General features: G+C 35.1%; 1 protein-coding gene across 4 annotated transcripts in view; it reads right to left on the bottom strand.

The window, feature by feature from the left end:
- The window catches only part of LOC110095392 (anaphase-promoting complex subunit 4), a 92,496-nt gene that overhangs the window by 6,994 nt on the left and 67,626 nt on the right, over positions 1-17,876 (bottom strand). For all 4 annotated transcript variants that reach the window (XM_020820921.2, XM_020820924.2, XM_020820919.2 and 1 more), the window contains exons 14-15: positions 16,136-16,240; positions 3,217-3,352 (exon numbers count right to left, since the gene is read on the bottom strand). In XM_020820921.2, coding sequence (XP_020676580.1) covers positions 3,217-3,352; positions 16,136-16,240 — 241 coding nt within the window. The remainder of the gene's footprint in view (positions 1-3,216; positions 3,353-16,135; positions 16,241-17,876) is intronic.

The following is a 17,876-nucleotide window of genomic DNA, read 5'->3' on the forward strand; positions in this document are numbered from 1 at the left end:
TACTTCTCATTTAAGATCCACTCCAAAGTACCATTACATCAATGGAGAGAGATACAACATATGGTATTTGATGTATAAAAAGAATTTTCTTTTGTGAAGAACATTATGAAAAAACAATGAAGTATATTATAAGCGATCCAATAAACTGAAGTGGGTTTTGGGTTAAAGAAGACGCATAAAATTTAAACCTTAACATCAGATGTGATAATTGTCTAGAGTCAAGAATTGTGTGATATTCTAGTAGTTCATGTTCTAAACTTTTTAATAGAAATTTGAAAATAAGAGGATGCCACATAATTGTATAAGTTTTATTAAAAGGGGAAAATGATTAAAATGGTCCCTTGACTTTTTATGAAGGTCCAAAATGGTCTCCAACTATACTAAAGGACCATTTTAGTCCCTTAAGTAAAAAAAAGAAAATAATAATAATAATAAAAAAAGTCCCATGGTGAGACTATTTGAGTTCCGCTTTAAGGAGTTGAGGGACCAAATTTGTCATTTAGTATAGTTGAAGACTATTTTGATCTTTCATAAAGAGTCAAACGATCATTTTGATCATTTCCTCTTTATTAAAATAAAAGTATTTAAGAAGAAAAAAAAAGGAAACATTCATGTTGTAATAATAAAGGAATAACACTTACGATTAATTATATGGAGTTATGAGACAAAGTAATATAAGTTTAACAAAAAAATGGGTCATATAAAAGAAAACAATTTAATTTTATATAGGATAAATTCACTATAGGAATAATGTTTTAGTTCAAACAATTAATGAAAAAATATTAAGAGCAGATAAATGATATTTATACTATTTTCATTAATCATAAGAAGGAATATGATTTAAATATCACAATAATTGATTTGGTATACATTATGTAAGAGAGTTGTCAGAAAAAAGTACAACAAAAGGTACATTAAAGCTATTAAGATTTGTATGATCGAAGATCAACTAGTATCAAAATAATTGAAGAGCTCCTAATGATAGTAGAATTATATTAAGGATCAATATTATGTCAATATAATTTTTTTTTTATATTAGTTATGGGTATACTTACAAAGGATGTAAAGGGATGTAACTTGATGTTTTGTTGAAATAAGTGACAAAAAAAGACAATATTTAGAAAAGGCTTAAGATTATTGTAAAAATAACTTTATAATATGCAATATTGGAACATATAATACTAATACTTATCAATCAATATTATACAAAGACTAATAATACATATATATATTGAATTTAAGTATAATAGATATATAAAAGAACGGGGATATTGATTAGGATATAATTTCTAAGGTTAAGACTGGAAGAATAGAATGAAAAAAAGCTTCATAAGTACCGTGTGATAAGAGATACCAAGAAACCCGACCTATAATTAAATTTAAAAAATTGAAATTAGTTATGTTGTAGGAAATAGGGGTGTAAGTGAGCCAAGCTGGCTCGTGAACCAACTTGAACTCGACTCAATAACAAGCTCGTGAGATGAGCTTATCGAGCTGCAAGCTCGAGCTTAAATTTAAACTCGACTATTAAATGAGCTCGAGTTCAATCTTGATTAAGCTCGACTCGTGAGCCGGCTCATATTAGCAGTCAGAATTTTTTGAAAAAAATAATAAATATGTTTACTCGATTTGAAAACATTGGAGGAGTTTCAATCAGAAAAAAAAACTACATGATACTGTTATTTTCTCCCAAAGCTATTATTTTTCCAAAAAAAATACTAAAGCTATAATTTATTATTATTAAATCTACATTAACTTTTCAGCTTCTTTATACATATAAATCAAATGCCACATTCCAAGAAAAAAACTTCTGTAACTCAGAAACTTTTGTGTGTGTGTGTGTGTGTGTGTATATATATATATATATACATATATATATAAATAATTAAAAAGCAAAGGCCACATTCCATGCCCCAAGGTAAAAAAAGCTGTCGTTCAAGCGTGTGGTTCTTCTTTCACACCTTTTCTTCTCCCGTTCCAAGGTAAAAAAAGCTGCAGTTCCTCTTCTAGGTGCCTTTTCTTTTTCTCACATTGTTCTTGCACTCGCGAGCTGGCTCATGAGCCCGTCTCTATCCTGGCGAACCGAGCTCGAAAACGCCTTTTGAGCTCAACTCGAGCTCACAATTTTGTTGGCGACTCGACTCGTTTACACCGCTAATAGGAAATCATATATACTCAAATTGACTCTAGCAAAAATGAGAATGTTAAAACTGATGCATGACAAACTAATGATGATAGTTTGAGAAATAATTATATTAGAGAGCAAATGGGAGTAACACATTTTGATGGGTCAAGAAAAATAAGGGTCTGGACTCATAGAAAGTGCACCAAAAAGTAAAGATATTATAATGTTGAATGAAAAAGGGGCAAAATAATGAAATAGTCCAAGAAGATTTACAAAGAATAAATTTAACACTTTATGCAAAACTCAATAACAAAAGAATGAATAATGGAAAATCTTTGGGTGTTTGACTACCAACTCTATTACCACTTAATGCAAAGTATGTAGCAAAATACAATATATATAAGAGGAAGGTCAATATGAAAAGAGGGATAATGAAAAAACCAACAAAAAAGAGGAAGTAGATCAATGTGGAGAAGACAAGGAGATATTGGCACCAACCATGGGAGGGAGACAAACACGCCAACCTACCCCTTGAAGGTGACGAAAATGATTCTCAATATTTCGTTTGATTCATAATTACATAACAGCAAGGAATAGCTTGAAGCACATGCTAGTTGCTAGTGTGCATGAGTATTGATCCGGCAAGTGGTAGATTTGCTACTGTACCCCCTAACCACCAAATCATAATGGACTGAAATAACATTGTTCCAAGTTAATGAATATTAAGGCCTGAAGTAAATTATCAAATTAGAAGCACAAGCACACCTCCCAGTTACTGAAGTAATTTTTTATTTAGGAAGGAAATGACAATATGGAAATATTTACATTGTTTTCCACATTTGCCTAGACCCTTTCTTTCAAGAACACAATGAAATGAAGCTTGTTAGTAGTTTCAGCCGTAAAAGTTTTGCTCCACAACTTGATGTTTTTGCAGAGCTAATAGAATCCACAAAAGCTAACCAATGCTCTTGCCTATAATAACATTGATACTCAAGTTTTCTCTATACAATCAATTTCATCGAGCGTTCAGAGGAAGCTACTGGGTTCATTTGTTCTTCTAAGAAGAGCCTAGAACACCAAGAAAGAATCACCTTATAGTAAGAAATTGACGTAGGCACGTTCAGTGTTGAAATTGTAGATGCAGGGGAAGGAAATAGAGGCAGAAAGTCTTCACAATATATCTTCTTAGACACCGTAGCAAATGGCATCAAGAAGGCCTCCTTAAAGCTGAATAGCAGAAGATACAAAGTTCATAATCAAAAGTTAGACAGGCATGAACTCTTGGATTAACTAGAAAAAACTTGGAGGAATGAGTACATAAATTTTCATTTACTTGAGAATCAAACTTGTCATGAATATCCAATCCATAGCAAACATAAATGTTTGTTTACTAAAAAGAATTTATAACAAAAGTTAAAAAATTTTAAAGTTTTCGAATTCGACAACAAACAACAACAACAACCACAACCACAACATGAAGCTTTTATCCCACTACGTGTGGTCGGCTACATGAATTATTTTTCTCCATTTAGCCCTGTTAAGAGTCAAATTCTCATTTAAATATAATAAAGAAATGTCATTTCTAATATTTTCTAACCAAGTCTTTTTAGGTCTACCTCTACCTTTTTTAACATAAGCCAAATCTAATACATCTTCTCTCCTAATCGGGTCATCGGAAGGCCGCCATTTCATGTGACCAAACCATCTAAGGCGACTCTCTCTAATCTTATCTTCCACTTGAGCTACTCCAACCTTTTCACGTATATGCTCGTTTAGTATACTGTCTCTAAGAGTTTTCGAATTTGGCAAAGTATGAAAAATGAATTGGACTCAATCATTCAAAAAAAGTCTAAATAAAAGCAAGCAATCATAAAAGGCCTTAACAGAAGAGCCTCACAAAGGCCTTCCCTTCCGACACAATGGCACTACGATGTGAATTCTGAAAAGATATGCAGTGCACTGCCAAGGCCTGATGCCATGCATTTTAGGGAGAACCCAGTGGAAAGTATTATAAACATTTCCTTGAACACAATGGAACTATGCAGTGTGTCCTAAAAGGATATGCAGCTGTTGACCCCTATACCTCAAACCACGTAAGAAAGAACCCCAATTAGTGAATAAAGAATTACGCACCTTGGCGCCACATGTCACTTGAAGGATCAAACGACCTCTGATTGTCAAACGGAGGGTGCCGTTGCGATCATAACATCAAATTCTGCTAGGTCGAGCCCCCTCGCTATCAAATCGGGCGAGATCAGTCAAAAGGGATAATCGACACCCAAAATTAAAGTGCGAGGCTACTCAAACAATGCCCGATCGTAAAACGGACTGCATCGTTGTGTCCAGAACATCGGCAATACCCTAAATACACTATCAATTCATTCAATTAAGGTGGTGCACGCAAATCGAGGCGGTCCCCATGTAAAATTACCCTCGGCGTGCTCAAACGGACACGGACTGCATCATTGTGTCTGGAACATCGATAATACCCTAAATGCACTACCAATTTATTCAATTGAGCTGGTGCACGCAAATCGAGGAGGCCCCGTATAAAAATTACCCTCAGGATGCTCAAACGATGTCCAATCATGAAACAGACTGCATTTTTGCGACCGGAACATCAGCAATACCCTAAATGCACTATCAATTTGTCTAGTTTTGACGTTCGGCGAAATCGACACGTAAAACGAGGTAGCCGACGCGCAAAACGAGAAAGCAAAACGCAAATCGAGGCGGCTTTTGACTTGATTAAAGCTGCCTCGTCATTCTAAATTAATGCACCTGATGATGTATCACCAATATAGTGTTTACAATTATAAAATCTCAACAAGAATTCAGATGCCAAATTAGAAAGAAGTCAAATTCAGATTAAATGCCGATTAATACATTACCTAGTCTCGTCAAACTCCGGTCGCTTCATCCGTCAATCCATCTTGTCACAGCTGGCCTCCTTACAAACCTCTCCAACCTCATAAACCTCTAAGCCATTTCTACACAAGGAGCTGAATTATTCGCGTGTCCGAGAGCTCCACCCAATCCCAAACTGCAAGCTTCACTATCCGACTACAGTTTGCTTCAGCCGGCCTTCCACTTCCCTCACAACTGACGTCCTCTACCTACGACCGCTTACAACCAGATTTCCCACGTCCACACCGTTCCCATTAGAGTTTTTTTTTTTTTTTTTCGTATTTGAAGGCAACAACCAGGTTCTTTATATTCGTCAGTTTGCTTGCATCCAATAGAGAGAAGACAACTTCATTTGTCACTTGAACCTATACCTGTATCCAAGACAGCCTTTTTCTTTCTTTGAGATTCCTGCACTTGTCCTTATTCAAAAAGAAAAGGTAAAAAAAGTTCCCGTTGGCTCTATCCACGTGAAATTTAAAAAGAAACGGAGAGCTTTTGTTTGTTCTCTCTACTGATTTTGATGTTGTAATTATGTCTTATTAATTCCTGTGCAAAATGTATAAGTGTTATATATATATTTTTTTATTATGATTGTTTTCTTGTTGTTGTGCAAGCCCACATGAAACAGCCCACAAAACAGCCCCTTATCTTGTCCAAATCCCTCCATATCTCCTCATAAATAGCCCATTACAAGCTGCAGCCCGTTGAGTCTCATATCACCTTTTGTGAGAATTCAAAACAACAAACTTACTTCGTTACAGACCTATGTATCTACCAACAACCCAAACTCCACTTCTTAAAGCCCACAATCTACCAAAATCAGCCCACATAAACCCAAATCCAGTGCAAACCTGCAGCCCATTCCTTACACCTCCACACTTCATTACAGCTTAAAGCCCATAATTCTCTGTTAACACTCAAAACAGTCCAAAACAGATCTCATTTTCTGGTTTTCTCAGCCCAAAACAGAACCTAGTTGCTGATTTTTTCAGCCCAAACAACAGTCCTTATAACAGAACCCCACAACATCTCTATTTCCTAGTGTATCTTGTTGAAATCATTTCAGCAAGTTATCAAAATAACCCTCAGCCCGTTAGCCAACTTTTTTTTTACAGAAAATCAAATCTAAGTTTTCTTTTTTTTAATAGTATTGGTTGCTAATTAGTTTGGTTATCTTTTTTATTTTAATGTTGTTAAATGTTGTAACTGTTATATGTACATAAGTATCTAATAAAGAGATGTGATGTGGGGAGTTTGGGTGCGACGCATACGACGAAATGGGAAAGCCCTATACACGCTCTTGTAGCGTGGTGGGGAGATCTACCTGTGCTCGCCTACGGATACTGTTGAAGACCTCATACACGCTCGAGTAGCGTGGTGGGATGAAAAAATGTACGGCCCGGTGTCCTCCCGACACCTACCATACACGCTCGAGTAGCGTGGTGGGATGACCCAGTTTCCCGTAGTTTTCCCCTAAACGGGGGAGACGCCGGGAGGCTGCCGAAATTTTCACTGAATCGTGGACAAGACTTGGACAATTTGAACTTGATCTCATATTTGAATTTGAGCAAATAAAAAGACTTTAACTTAATTCAAACTATAACTAAACTTGTAAATCAAATGAGATGAACAAAGAATTGAACATTTGAACAAAGTGCAAGAGGACTTGATTTGAGACTGCAGTAGACATGAACTTGAACTGAACTCATACTTGAGTTGGACAACAGGGGACTTGAACAAGATTTGAACCATTTGAACTTGACATTGAACGAATGAAAGACAAAATGAAAATTAATATTGCATTTTAACAAGATGAGAACTTTAATCATACAAATAAAGATCAAGTGGAAAATGTTATGACATGTTTACACTTAAAGATACAAAGTTTTCAATGAACGTTAATGAATCATCATTTTATTAAGAAATCAAATGTTATTACGCAACTCTATCATGTATAATCTACGTCATTCTCATATGACATAGAAGACTTGCAACTTGACCACGAAGAACTCATCTTGGACTCAAATTTGAGCTGGGTTTAAACTCAAATGGAACAAATTGAATATTAACTCAAGCTTGATAAGGAGCAACAAAAGACTTAAATCAAATGAACTAAGTGTTGTGAACATGAGCTCAAATTGGTCTCATGCTTGAACTTTACAAGCCTTGAACTTGAACAAATGATCATGAATTGAACTCAAATGATTATTAATTGATGACATCAAAATCAAACAAGGTTGGATATAAAGAACAAGGCTAAACTGAATTCCATTTAAGAATGGAAATTGCAATCAAATGGCAAGGGGCCTAAGTGAGAAAATGCAAAAGATATGAAGTCTTGAAGTTGAGTATGAACCTAACTTGCTTGAATTAGAATCACATGACAATGAGCTTGAACTTGCATGGATCTTATCGAACATAGCATCATGCATATGATGCATATGTGATTAACAGAACAATGAGCTTCTAATTACATGCAAACTATTGGACACAAGACTCATGACAAAAAGAGAATCCGCAAGTGTGGTTTGATGGCAAGTAACATGATGAACAATCAATAGCACGCTACAACATCCTTACAAGTGGATTCGATCAATTATCAAATAAAGGCTACCAATTCCTACAAGTGTTGAAGATTAATGTGTGTTGAACATGAAAGGCATGCTATGAATATGATGATGCCTTACACTCGACATCATACAGTTTGCAAATAAACACAACTATCTGTCAGCCCAAGTACATAGAGAGAATATACAATGAACATAATCCACATGAAAGTCAACATTAGTGCGCAGATGGGTGCACTAACTCCTTTACAAATGATGAAGCCGTGAGCAAATATGCAAATTACAACATAAGATGAATGCAAGTATCATGCAGAGGACAACAAAGAGCATACAATGCATGTTACATATTACTTACAAGTAAAAATAAAGATCTGTAACACATACGATCTTTCTACAAACACAGATGTATGTGTCACATGCCACTGATAGGTAGATGTAGAAAGACTTCAGTAAATGCAGTATCCTGAAGTCAATTTCAGTTTGTGAAAGAATGCATCTACCTGTCTACTTGTAGCAGTGGCGAATGTATTATATGAGTTAAAGACCACAACAAAATGCATGGAGAATACAACAAATGCAAGCTCCTATGACCTAAGGCAGGAGATTAGTTGGTATACTACGATCCACCTGCAGAAGACAACGAGTAGTGCACGACAATCTGCCTGTATGAAGCAGTGAATAACTTTATTCAGAAGCTGCTACTTCACGCCACCAGATCTGCAACATTCGTACGAGCAGACAGAAGGCGTCCACAATACTACAATGCTACGTCACCGAATCTGCATCACTCATACTAGCAGACAGAAGGCGTCCACAAGACTACAATGCTACGCCACCGGATCTGCAACCTCCGTATAAGCAGACAGTAGGCGTCCACAAATACTTTCAAAGTACCCCCACAAGTGCACCATAGTTTGTATACACATAGGTACACTAAAAGGGATAAAAACATTATTAAGGGCCCCGGCGAGCGTGTTATTGGTACACACGTGACGTCTAGGGATGCTGCGCGGGTTATCAAATTTTAAACCCGATCTTCCTTAGCAGGTAAAAAGGAATCGACAGGGTTTAATTATAAAATGCCCCCAAACCTGCAAGGGCCCCGACGAGCGTATTATTGGTACACACGTGACGTCTAGGGATGCTGCGCGGGTTGACAAGTGAATTCAAGTTCGAAACCGATCCTTCTATACGGTTCAATAGAAGTCGACAGGGTTCGAACCAACAAACAAATATACGGTTGTGGCGACCGTTATATTTGTCTTAATACATTCATGTTAGGCCTACAATGCCTATAACAATAAAAATTCACTATCAAGGGCATAAAGCCTATGACACCCGATCCTCTGTCGGCAACCCGACAGAGTAGACAAGGTTCAATCCATAAAGAGAAATGACCCCAAACACCCCGATGATGGCCGTGTTGAATGCAAATCTCAACCGGAGGGGTCCTCAAATATTTTCAAATATCTCCCAAATATCCAAAGTACATTTCAAATAGTCCAAAGCTCCATCCAAAATACCCACAAAAATCCAAAAAACTCCACAAAAATCCCAAAAATCCAAAATATTTAAAATTGAAACTATTCATATTAACGCTTAAAGCAAAATCCATCCACACTCCGCAATAGTTTGCCAGGGTGGACAAATTAAAATTTACTTCAGCTCACAAAAGAGCCAAATGCTTAGTCGAAAATATCACTAAGATCCATTCTCAAAAAGTCTTCTGCCAGTAAGGACGTGGTACGTGTCCTCTAACCGGCGGTTTTGCCGCCAAATGGCACCGCAGGATAAACGGTTATGACCCGGGGCCCTCTGAACCGAGTGGTTTTGCCGCCAAATGGCACCACAAAATACCGGTTATGGCCAGAGCCAATACGCTCCTTAATGGCGTTAAATCCTTGAGATATGAATCAATAGGATATGATCGATAGGGCACAAAGCCCTTTGTTAGCTAAGGTGGATTCAAATTTGTCCCATTAGGCAAACATTCAACCCCGGTCTACAAGGTCCCCTTGGACGAAGCAACCCATGGCTGCCGACAAGGATCCTTCTGTCAGGTGGGGTCGACTACCTCCTCTGACTAAGTAGACTAGGGACCACGATGGCCCGGGACGACGGAACCATAGAATCTTGATCGGGTCCATCATCCATTCCCCCACCATCCGCTTTAAGTGCACGATGGTGAAATTTCTATTTTAAATATCAAATTTCCAAATTCTTAAATCCAAACCATTGCTGCTACTATATGCCAGATAACACGTATCTCTATACGTATCTGATTGACGACTAGCCTTAATCGAAAGTTCTCTCTCGTGATCGAGAGGTGTAATTAACTATAGGGGCTTGCGCCTATAGGAAACCATAACTCAGATCATAAAGTCCTCGCAAAATGAGGGCGAAATCTCTGGGTAGTGTCTTATCTACAAACCCATCTGCCTTCCAAAATTTACCCCGGAACTTATTCCGTTAAACTCCCTCGCCGAATAAAAAGAACAACGAGCGGAGACCGGGGCCTAATTTTTGGAGCCCACAGCAGCACACTGCCATGGCACGGTGCTTTCCAATTTTAGGCAACCCCAATGGAATATTACAAACTTTTCCTTGAAACACAATGGAACTGCGTTGTGTCCTAAAACGATATGCAACGCACTTCCAGGGCATGGTGCTATCCAGTTCAAGGAAACCCAAATCAAGGTTTAAAATTGTGCAATTGGGCACTGAAGCATTTTTCTTTAACGAGGCGAGGCGTAAGCCTCAAGAAGTTTTGAGGCATAAGCGTCAAAATTTAAAAATTGTGTAGAATGAAAATAAAGTTTCAAAGTGATTTTTTATAAAATACCCAAATAAAATGTTAAATAATGTCATATTAAATTTCTATTGAACTATGAAATAAAAAATTAGCATAGATATGAAATAAAAAATTGCACAAGATGTAAACTGGTAAGTAATATATTGCGTGAAATAGAATTGAAATCTAAGTATTACAAGAGCAAAACAACATGAAATATAGGAATTACGTAAAAGTATTTTACAACATCAAGTTCAACTCCAAATTCCTTATTTCTCAGTTCCTTACTCATCAACAATTACTTCTTAAAAAAGTCTGACATAATTGGCAACAACTCAAAAGTCATCTGCATTTTCATTACTGAGGGGGTCTTTATTTGAGTCGTCGTCATAACAAATTGGTCTCTACCCTACCTCATCCTGTGGAGTTCAATGCCTCTCAATCAATTTCTCTTCATTTATTTCAATCATCTTTAACTTTTATAAATATTTGTCATCAATATAAAGATGAGAATAATAATACAAAATTTTAGAGGTGGTGGTGGTGGTGGTGTGCAACTTCAAGTGATTCAAGGTGATGGCTACGGCAAAGGCGGTGGGCTGGAGGTCGAGGCGGTTGAGAGGAAGTTGTTGCGGCTTGGGGGTGAATGAAGGCAGGATTTTTTCGAGGCTTAAGTTTAGGATATAGGTAGGTTTTAATAAATATATATATATATATATAAATCGGGTGAGATTCAGTAAGGTAAGGCGCCTCACGGCGGACCTCAACCAGGTTGAGGTGTAAGCCTCATAAAAAAAACTCGACGCGTAAGCTTTGAGGCATTTTTCACTGGAATTGCGCTGAGGCGAGCCTCATATTGCGCAATTTTAAACAATGACCCCAATGAAATGTGTTAACTCCAACAAAAATTAATGAATATGATGAAGTGCAAACTTTAAATCACTCCTTTATAAATCAACAATTAAGGAGATCACAATTTAGCTTGGTAAGTTTAACATATATTTTTAATAATTCAGTTAGCATACAATATTCTTACAAAAAAATAATAAAAAACCATGATAATAATCTTAAGATCCTTTTGGGCTGTTGTGGTTAGGGATGTGATGTTAAGCTAAAAAAGAGATCAATTTTTTTGTTTCGATCAAACTCTAATCGAGCTTATTAACAAACTAATCCCAACGTGAATTGAGTAAAGCCTAGATAAAATTGAATTTCTAGTGATGTAATCACAATGCATATGGATGTATGAATGAATACACATGTACATATATTTATGATTGTGAAACGACTGCATAATTTCTGCCGATTGGGAGCCATACTAGTCAAAACTTCCACCATCTTTCCTTCTCCCATTGTCACTTCATTCACTGTGGGATCCCTACTATCTACTCATCATTACGTGGACTATTATAATTATTTTACAATTAATTTTATTTTTTTATTCCACAATGTTCCTAATATATTCTTCCTTAAATTGTATAAATTTTATCCATGTCGAAATGAAATACACTCAGCCTAATCCCACAACCTCCATTACTGCCTTCTTGCAACAAATATTTACTATTATTGTCACTCTCATCACCATATTGCTACATTTATTTCCTTTTCTATTATTTCCTATAAGCATAACCACAGTTTCCCTCTGCATTAACAACAATAACAATAGTCGCATACATTGGGTTTCAGGTTCTCTTGAAATTAAGAGATAATCCAATGAGAGTTGCAAAACAACCACTCAATATACTAGTTGAATGAAAAGAAGTATTTATAATGGTCACAACTAGTCCACATATTCTTTAAAGTGAAGAAACTTGAGCCATTTATAATGTACAAAAACAAAAACAAAAAAAACTTGCTAGGAGCATCCAAAAAACATCTACAACAAGTTCTTGTATTCTAGCATTATCAAATATTACCTCCTCTTCTTATGCCTTTAATGTCTCAGAGACAACCATTTTTAGCTTATGGATAATTAATTAAGAAGCTACCTATCATATGACCAATTAATCTAACAAATTCATTTCATATATCCCTTATCCTATCAACAAGATAATAATCGTGACCAATGAATCCATGAAAATCATGGCTGGTTAAGGAGTTATTTTTATGAATAAATCTCTTAAGCACTAAAATATTCTCCATGCACCTAAATTATTTATTATCTACTATACATCTAAAACAAGTTCTTATATTGTCATTTAGGAACAGGGCAAGAGGACATTTGGGCCTACTAATGAAAGAGATGATCTCTACCTCCTTGATGAGTCCGATGATGAAAATACTTTGCAAAACCTTTTATAGTATTATCTCTACTCTTAAAAACCTTAAATCCAATAAAGGAAAAAAATTGGTTGCCCAAGGGTAATCTTAACTAGCATCAAACAGGGGAAAGCCCAAAAGATGCCTTTTAAAACACGACTCCTAGAGACATTAAATCCATTGCAGTACATTAAATCAACATTTATGAAGACACAAAATTATATCTCAAACCAACAAGATGTCTACACTTATGTACAAAGATCATAGCTACTAGTGCCTCCAAGTTATCACCCTTCTCATCGTGGAGACGAAGATGAAGTTGAGGTAGAAGGGAAAGGAAGCATTTTCAATGATTCCTTCAACTCCTTAGTTGCACATCACATTGACTTACCTTATGTATGACTTCGAGGAATATGATATAACCACATTTTCATCAATCCATTCAACAACACTCCTAAGATGTAGGTGGTAAGACGATATCTTGAGCCATTTATTAAGCTTAAACATTAGCAATAATGACTCAAATGTTCAATTTGAGAGTCCATAAGTGGGGTATATTAGCATTCCCATTGCACGTCACATATGAATGCATATGAATACAAATATGCAGTACATCATACACATCAAATAAGTCACATGCATATAGACTATTTGATATATTAGCATTCCCTTATGTGTATACAAATATGCAGATACATCATACACATCAAATAAGTCACATGCATATAGAATATTTGATATATGAACACATTATGCGAAATGCACTCAAAAGCATACCACCGCATCGGACCTGACGAGCGTGATATATATACACATGCGACGTCCTAGGATGTTGCGCGTGTAACAACCCAACTAGGAGGCTTGAATTAATGAGACGAGAATAGACAGTCAGACGGTTGATTAAATTTTTCTTTGCTAACGCTATCACCTATAAATAGAAAGAGTAATTAAATCCTCAAAATTATTTAAAATAAAAGATAAAAGTACATTTCACACATAGCACTTCGCTTATGGTACACATTTTCATCTCTTCTACTCATTTTAAGCTTTGAATAATACATGTTTAATTATAAATGTAGGAGTGAGCCATAAAAGAACTCAATGAGTAAATAATGCTTCTAAACTATAGTAACCCAAGGCATTATGAATAATATGCATGATTATTTCAAAACAAAAAAATCTATTTAATCATTTCATTTCAAGACTTTCCATGTTATGCATATATCATATATTTATCTATATATTTATCTTTTCTCATAAATAATACAATCGTGATAGGAGCCACTATTTAAAAATAGTACCAATGAAGGTACTCCTTTTTTATTTACGTGCATGAGTACATTGCGTCCCCAGCCAGTACCATAAAGAGGTGTGCTCCATCAATCAACATGCACATATAAGCATATATATCTTAATTATTTCATTCATATATCATTCATTTACTTTATATGAAAAGTGTAAATAATAACATATTAATTTTCATATCATTCAACATGATCAATCATTGGATAAAAGAAAGACAAATCATAATCTAGCTTGCAATAAACTTAATAAGCATAAATCACTATCTTTCGATGAATTTAATTTAAGAGAGAATAAAATCATTACTATAAGTAAAAGACATGAGTACTCAACTTGAACTTAGGTATTGAAATACTTTACTATTTCTCCTCTTTCCCACATTGATCAATTTTGCACCTATATTAAAAATCTATTTGTTAATATTTAAGTTATATATTGCTCATATATTCTTAATTATATGAGATTACTGATAAAATTTATTCTCCTCGTATTAATTAAATATACTCTCATTTCCATCGTAGAAAAATAAAATATCTTTAATCAACTTATTTTAAAATTATTCATTTAATGAAATTTCTCAAACATGCATTGCACTATTTCTATTATTTGCTATTAATCTTAGAATTTAATTTGATTATAATTATTTTTCTAAATAATTTTTTAAATAAATAGTACAAAAATAAAATAAAATCTTCCCTTCAACATATATATCCTCATAAATTAGATCCATACAAAATTGACTTATTAATTATCTAATTAAAATTATATAAAAGTTTTCATAATATTTACATACTCTCTTAATGATACATTTTATCACACAAAAAGCGAATGTCTGATCGAAAATATCACTACAATTCATTCTCAAACTATCTCTTGTCAGTAAGGACGTGGCATGTGTCCTCTAACAGGTGATTTCGCCGCCAAATAGCACCACAGGTAAACGGTTATGACCGGGGTCTTCTGACCGGATGGTTTTGTTGTCAAATGGTACAACAAAATTACGGTCACGGACAGAGCTTGTATGTTCCTCAGTGGCTCTAAATCCTTGCGTAATAAATCAATACAATATAATTGATAGGGCACAAAGCCCTTTGTTAGCTAAGGTGGGCTTAAATATGTCTCTTTATGCAAATATTCATCTCAAGTCTATAAGATACATTGGTACAAAATAACTCATGGCTACCAACAAGGATCCATCAAGTTGAGTTGACCATCTCCTTTGACTAAGTAGACTAGGGATCATGATGGCCCGGAACGACGGAACCATGGGATCTTGATTGGGTTCATCATCATTCCACCACCATCCGTTTTAAGTGTGCGGTGATAAATTTTAACTTTTAATATCTAATTTTGTTGCTGTTATACACTGGATACTACGTATCTATTCAACGACTAGTATTAATTGAAAGTTCTCTCTTGTTATCGGGAGGGGTAATTAACAATAGGGGCTTGCGCCAATAGGAAACCATAAAGTCCACGCAAAATGAGGGTGAAATCTCTGGGTAGCGTCTTATCTAAAACCCAATTTGCCTTCTAAAAATTTACCCCGGAACCTAAACTCGTTAAAACTCTCCTTGTCGACAAAAAAAGAAATGGTGACGGAGAGGTCAGGGTGCGAATTTTTGGAGCCCACAACTGGCATATAATTGCAAGAGTTAAAAAAAAGTTGGCATCCAATGGTAGCCGTTCTCAAAAATGCCCTGGAGTGTGATATATATTCATAATCAGGATTAGAAACCTGTCCTTAAATTCAGAATATTCCATGAAATGCAAGAAATAAAATGATTAGAAAAATTTTGCCAAAGAATTTTCCTTTTGGTTCTTGTCCATATGTACTGGAAAAACACAATAACAAAATCACTTATCTATATGGCAGTTGGAAATATGTTTGCACATGAGCAATAAACGGGAAAGAAGGTATATTCTTATTGAAGCAGGAGAAAATTGTAAGTAAAGTAGACATAATACGAAAGAAGGAAAAACTAACTTAAATGGGATTCTCAATTCAAGATTATGCTAGAAAAAGTGAAAAAAGAACTCAGGGAAAAAGTTATTCTTCATCAGAAGGTCCCTGCCGAACCACATCAATCATTTCAGTCAAACAATATAGAACAGATTCACATGCATGAAAACACTGAAGCAATTTTTTTTTCACGTTAGAACATCAAAGGAATATTAAATTACCATTGCTCCAATTGATCAAATTCCATGGATAAAGTTCGTTCCAAGAATCCAACGTCTGAAAACCCTCCAAATGCCACAAGTTCTTCAATTAGTTTCCTTGTGTCACTGCCAAAAAAATAGTATGTTAGAAAAGCCCATTCTATCACTGAAAATAAGGCATTCAACAAATGAGTACATAACATGGTTAAGATGCTAGAACATAAATGGTTGTCCCGATAATTTCATTTGTACTGGAAAAATTTCAGACTTAACAAAATTGATACTGAACTGTTAAAAAATTGTTGAACGCAGAATATAAATCACCAGTTTTGCAAAGAGGCTGATATACTCTTCCATCATGAACATACATCATACAATTAAAATCCAAATGTCATTAAATTTGAATAAATGATGATTAACCAATTAAAAATTATAATGCATGAAATGATTTACATCCGTGAGCAAGTTAGGAAATTTCAAAGCAGATATTCTTAAACACAAGACTGTCTAGCAATTTTTTTCTCTGTATTTTTATCAGTGTTCGAAGGTGATACCATTCCAATGTTTGCAACATGTTGGATCTGCTCATCAATATTTTAGCGATTTAGTGCTGCAACCCATTGGAATAAGGACCAGGTTTGATTATGAGGTCTAATTTTACTTCATTTCATTTCATGTTCAATATGATTAGGTCCTATCAGAGGTTTGTTTGATTGAGCCAAAAGTTATATATAAACCTTTTAATCCTTATGTTGTGTTGTGATGATGAATAGATTAATCGAATAGAAATTTAGTATGTAACCGTCTTCAGAAAAAGTTTAAGAAAAAGTGTGAGGACAGCAAATACCTTCGTGTTTTTCAAAAAACTCAAAAGTGTGAAGCTAATAGGATGCTTTAAGTCATTTAAAAAAACCTTTAAACCTACAAAAATCCTCCTCTACCTTGCAAAAGGATAGCTTGATATGGAAAAAATTGCTAATATCAATGAAACAAATATGCAGTGTTTTCTGCAATGAAAAAATTGCAAATTCAAATACTTCTGTTCGGTGAAGTGTGAAAGTCATTTGCACAAACTAATTAGAAAGGTTAAGGTACTCATTTTGCTAGTTTTTTGTCAGTTCAGAGATGCTGGATGATGAGGGGACCCGTTTAAATGCAGTTAGGGCATCTCTAAGAAACACTTACAGGAAGAAGACTTATGAACTTCAGGGTAAGATAACCTCAAATACACTCGAGGGAACTAGAAAATGCATACATCCTAAGGTTTCAACTGGTAACGCCAACTCTAAACCTACACCCTTTCAAATATCCATGACGCAAATAACACCATTTACATAAAACTTGAAAATTAATCACAACAAATCTTGATTGTGGGCTTAATTTTATATTTGAACCTAGAAGACAAACGAACAATACGAATAAAATCTAACAAAACTAATATTTATTAGTCAAAAAACATCTTAATGAATTGGTTTGATCTTGTACCAGTGTTGCAGTAGTGATGAGTATAGCACGAAGCTTGACAGAATTAAAATAAAACCTTAAAAACTTCATCATCATACTCGTGAACACTAATCATCACCCATATATTATCTTGACATTGACTCTTAACTCCCAAGATTCCGTCTTACATTTCTTTAGAGTCTATTATTGGTAAATTTTAATTAGCAATGGTACAAAACATTCAACTCCCAAAGGAAGACCAATTCATGATAGTTCTCAAAGAGAATTTGATGCATCTCCACCACTTCTACTGCACCAA

The sequence above is a fragment of the Dendrobium catenatum genome, unplaced genomic scaffold, assembly GCF_001605985.2.
Source record: "Dendrobium catenatum unplaced genomic scaffold, ASM160598v2 fragScaff_scaffold_1199, whole genome shotgun sequence".
In the NCBI taxonomy this organism is placed as follows: Eukaryota; Viridiplantae; Streptophyta; class Magnoliopsida; order Asparagales; family Orchidaceae; genus Dendrobium; species Dendrobium catenatum.